The sequence below is a fragment of the Perkinsus marinus genome (assembly GCF_000006405.1).
Source record: "Perkinsus marinus ATCC 50983 genomic scaffold scf_1104296953132, whole genome shotgun sequence".
Classification (NCBI taxonomy): domain Eukaryota; phylum Perkinsozoa; order Perkinsida; family Perkinsidae; genus Perkinsus; species Perkinsus marinus.
This window is the reverse complement of record NW_003208598.1, coordinates 1-1290: the sequence shown is the minus strand read 5'-3', so window position 1 is coordinate 1290 and position 1290 is coordinate 1. Positions and strand designations below refer to the sequence as shown.

Below are 1290 nucleotides of genomic sequence, written 5' to 3'. Positions count from 1 at the left end.
ATACGGTGTCTTTGCTTTGGGTGACTCCAGTTATCATCACTTCTGCACTGCTGCCAAGAGAATTGACGATATCTTCGCTCAGATGGGCGGTCAAAGGACAGTTGCCATTGGTCTCGGTAACGATCAGGATGAGGACAAGTATGAGACTGCCTTTGAGGATTGGATGCCGAGTTATTGGAAGTCTGTGAATGCCCCTGAGCCTGTTGATGACGGGTCCATTCCCGACTCTCAGTTCGAGGTTCGTGAGCTTGACTCTGATGAAGTCGTGGTTGCTCCTTATGAGAGGATCATGCCTCCTCAAACTATTCAGCTTGGTTTGAAGAAGAACGATCGTCTCACTCCCAGCGACTACGAGAGGGATATTCGTCATTTGCGCTTCGAATTGGAGGATGGTCAGGATCTTCCCTATCTTCTTGGTGATGTCCTCAACATCCACCCCATGAACGAGTCTGGCAGAGTTAGTGCTTTCCTTCAGTCTTATGGTCTCAACCCCTCGGAGATGGTTAAGATCACTCCTGTATCCGAGAACATCGATGCCCGCAAGCGCGCTGCTTCTCTCCGTCCCCGTACTATCTCCCAGCTCTTCGAGGAGTCTTTGGACATCTTCGGTCGCCCCAACAGGGCTTTCTACAAGACTCTGTCCAAGTTCGCTGAGGATCCCAAGGAAAAGGCCGAGCTGGCGTTGATCGGCAACCCCGATGATACCAAGGGTCGTGATATGTACACCAAGCTGGCTGGTGAGACTGTGACCTTCGCTGATATCCTCAATAAGTACACCAGTGCGCGTCCTTCTCTTGATCAGTTGATCACTCTCATCCCTTGCACTAAGCCTAGGCTCTATTCCATTGCTAGTTCCCCGAGGTTCGTTGGTCCTAAGGCCATCGAGCTTGCTGTTGTGATTGTTAACTGGACTACTGCCTCTGGTGTCCGAAGAACTGGTACTGCTACCGATTATATTCAGCGTATCGTGCCGGGCCAGAGCACTACCGCCACTATCACTTCTGGTAGCTTCAAGTTCCCCGAGAGCCCGATGACACCTATGATCATGGCTGGCCTTGGTACTGGTCTTGCTCCCTTCCGCGCCTTCTCTCAGGAGCGTGCTTGGATGAAGCGTCAGGGCATCCAGACTGGTCCCATGTGGCTCTTCTATGGTTGCCGTCATCAGAGTAAGGATTACATCTTCGGTAACGAGCTCGATGGTTTCGTTAAGGAGGGTGCCATCACTGAGCTTCATCCCGCATTCTCTCGTGACCAGAAGGAGAAGGTCTATGTACAGAACAAGATCGATGA

At 51.5% G+C, this 1290-nt stretch overlaps 1 protein-coding gene across 1 annotated transcript; it reads left to right on the top strand.

Annotated features, from left to right (window-relative positions):
* Positions 1 to 30: 30 nt before the first annotated feature.
* On the top strand, positions 31 to 1270 carry Pmar_PMAR015899 (NADPH--cytochrome P450, putative; the record flags this gene model as incomplete). The annotated part of the gene is made up of 1 exon (XM_002776614.1): positions 31 to 1270. A coding segment is annotated over one exon (1240 nt), but the record flags the coding sequence as incomplete, so codon positions are not given.
* Positions 1271 to 1290: the final 20 nt, after the last annotated feature.